Source organism: Aythya fuligula, chromosome 19, assembly GCF_009819795.1.
Source record: "Aythya fuligula isolate bAytFul2 chromosome 19, bAytFul2.pri, whole genome shotgun sequence".
NCBI classification, from domain to species: domain Eukaryota; kingdom Metazoa; phylum Chordata; class Aves; order Anseriformes; family Anatidae; genus Aythya; species Aythya fuligula.
This window is the reverse complement of record NC_045577.1, coordinates 10395453-10398384: the sequence shown is the minus strand read 5'-3', so window position 1 is coordinate 10398384 and position 2932 is coordinate 10395453. Positions and strand designations below refer to the sequence as shown.

The 2932-nt window shown below is 49.0% G+C and overlaps 1 protein-coding gene across 3 annotated transcripts; it reads left to right on the top strand.

Moving 5' to 3' along the window:
- On the top strand, positions 1 to 2277 carry POLE3 (DNA polymerase epsilon 3, accessory subunit). 3 transcript variants are annotated; one of them, XM_032200384.1, is made up of 5 exons: positions 1 to 16; positions 163 to 239; positions 699 to 784; positions 1459 to 1577; positions 2057 to 2277. In XM_032200384.1, the coding sequence occupies exons 2-5, from the start codon at positions 174 to 176 to the stop codon at positions 2215 to 2217; spliced, it is 432 nt and encodes a 143-aa protein (XP_032056275.1). In that variant the 5' UTR covers positions 1 to 16; positions 163 to 173; the 3' UTR covers positions 2218 to 2277. The 3 variants fall into 3 exon arrangements, 1 of the variants encoding a protein (XP_032056275.1); XR_004254053.1 differs by lacking the exon at positions 1 to 16 and adding an exon at positions 1691 to 1932 and having other exon boundaries at positions 44 to 239; positions 2057 to 2086; XR_004254054.1 differs by lacking the exon at positions 1 to 16 and adding an exon at positions 1691 to 1932 and having other exon boundaries at positions 44 to 239; positions 2064 to 2079.
- Positions 2278 to 2932: the final 655 nt, after the last annotated feature.

Below are 2932 nucleotides of genomic sequence, written 5' to 3'. Positions count from 1 at the left end.
CCGGGACGGGGCGGAGGTGAGCGGCAGCGCGGGGCCGGGGCCGGGAGCGGGACCGGGAGCGGGAGCGGGACCAGGCCGGGCTGGGGTCGGCTCGGCCCGGCCCGTGCCGCGCCCCCCGCCCCGCCCCGCTCCCCGCCCCGTGACGCCGTCCTTGCCTTGCAGGGGGTCCCAGGATGGCGGAGAGACCGGAGGACCTGAACCTGCCCAACGCCGTCATCACGCGCATCATCAAGGAGGCGGTGGGTGCCCAGCGGGGGCTGCGGGCGGGCGGACAGACAGACACGGACACGGACAGACGGACACACACACACACAGACGGACACAGCCCCCCCGGGGCTCCCTGTCCCGCGGGTTCGCCGCCCAAAACCCCCGGGGGGCTCCGGCCCTGCTCAGCGCCGCGCTGGGTTTGGGGCCGTCAGGCGTCAGCGAGCAGCTCGGGGCCTTGCGGGGCATCGGCAGCGTGGCGGTCACCGGGTGAGGCGGTGTCATTGCCTCCTCCTAGCTTGTGCTTGAGAGAAAACAGTCCAATTGCTGGTGGCCATCGGTTGGCATCAAAGCTCCTGCGGTAGTGTCTGAGATCAGCGTAGAGTTTCCAGTCCTGCTCAGCTCTCTGAATGCTGTCAGAGAACCCAACACGTGTGTTAGGCAAGTTAAGTCGCTTACAGCAGCTGCTGATAAAACCTGAATTTGCTTTCTAGCTTCCTGATGGGGTGAACATTTCCAAAGAAGCTCGGAGCGCGATATCTCGAGCAGCAAGTGTGTTCGTGCTCTATGCAACGTCGTGGTAAGAATTTGTCACTTCACATAATGGGAGCAGTTGATTTGTAACTCACCTCTGTGCTGGCTGTCCTGGAGATCTGTTTCAGTGTGCATGCTGGTATTGTCTGACTAAATAAAATAATCCTTAGCATAACCCACGCCACCAGATTGCCACAGTTTGGTTTGGATTGCCTTTTACAACTTGATGAAGGCAAGAACCCTTAGCTGACTTTCCAAGCTCACCATGTGACTGCATTTGGGCAGATGTGAGCCAGCAGAGTCAGCCTTGGAGTGGGCCACATGGATACAGCAACGTCTTTGGGGGGTGGGGAGCATGGGGGTGGGTGCTTGCCAAGAATATGCTCTGCCAGCAGTTGCTTTTCTGGTGTTGAGTACTCTCATGGCTTTATGGAATTACCACCTTGTAGCCCATGTTCAGACTTTCTCCTTCTTTCCCCCTGGCTATTCATAGAAAAGGTTCATGCAAGCAGAAAACTTAAAGTTGTGGGAAACCAATGCAACTAGGTGAAAACACTAACAGCCAGTGTAAGCAAGAGGGCATGTTAAACTATTATAGTAAGTGATTTAAGAGCCCTGAATATTCAGGAGATTTTCTTTCTTGAAGTTATGACTTTAATAAACAAGAAAAAATTGATGACAGTTTTATCAATTATCCGTCTTCTTCTTGTTTTTGCCTAGTGCAAATAACTTTGCCATGAAGGGGAAGAGGAAAACCCTGAATGCTGGCGATGTTCTCTCTGCCATGGAGGAAATGGAGTTTCAGCGATTTGTAGCCCCTTTGAAAGAATCCCTGGAAGGTATCATCCTCAGCTCATGTCAAGGGAAATGAAGTAGCAGCAAGTCCTATTTTTCTTGAACATTGGACAAGCAACACTTACTTGCCTGTCTTGTTTCTCTTTTCTTTGCCCAGCATCCTACACTGCAGGTTGCCTGGGGATTAATAATGTGCACCTTAGCAGAACTGGGATAACATTATTTCACAACTGATGAGGATTGAGAAAGTCTCATCTGATATCAATCCCCTATTATGTTATCTAAGGAAAGTCTTAGGTGCTGCCTGTAAATGTGAACTCCTGCGACCTTTTCAGCATTTTTCTGCTGAAACTTAACCTGATTTCCTATGGAGCTGGTCAGCACAGCTCAAATAATAGGGTGAGTTGCTGCTCTGAGTTCACTGCTCCTGCTATAAGCCTGGAGAGCCAGTGGACGTTGGACTTCAGCTACTGTAATGTTCATGCAGTGGCTGGCTTGCAGTTTTTCACTGTTTTCTTTTTAGTTTACAGACGTGAACAGAAAGGAAAGAAAGAAGCGAGAAAAGATAAAGACAAAAAGACAGACTCAGAGGAACAAGATAAGAGCCGAGAGGAAGAGAATGATGATGATGATGAAAGGATGGAGGAAGAAGAACAAAACGAGGAGGAGGAGGTGGACAACTGAGCTTGCTGACGAGACATGCAGGGGTTGGGTTTTTGTAGGGATATAAATGCTGTAAAGAAATCTTGCTGTGTCCCCTCTTGTTTCCAGTAGAGCATTGTACTGTTCTTTTGGGGTCCATCTCTGGCTTTAGCTTGTATATAAAGGATTTGGCTAAAACATTTCTAGTGGGTGGACCACCTCATCCCTGTGCGCAGGGGACTTGGCAGCCTCCCAAGGTTCTGAGCTGGCAGTAAAGCTGGGTTGGCTCTGAAATAGAATGGAAAAAAAATAGAAGCTGGCCAGGAGAACCTGAGAGAACTGTTGAATAAGCTCCTTAAACCAAGTCAGAGGCTGAATCTTTGTTAACCCCTTGGGGTTTAAAGACTACACAATGATGTTAAGAGCCTTAGAAGCTGACCATTTAAGCTTTTTATCTATGTAAAGTTTTTTTTTCTTTGGTTTCCTGCATTCTGTCTGTGCCTTCTATTTTTTGCTCTTTGGCAGTGATGCTGTGTCTTTCAGCCTTACCAGCAGTGTGCAGCAATACAGCACAACTGTACAAGGGCCAGCAAACTGAACTGGTTTTCTCCCTAAACGAATCTAAATCAAAAAACCTCACTGTGTACAATGCAAACTAAATACCGAAAGTGCTTGTTTTGTGTCTTTAAAGCCCTTGGAGATGAAGAGTTTGTTTTTTTAATGAAAAATATGAAGCAAAACTAACTGGAAAAATGTG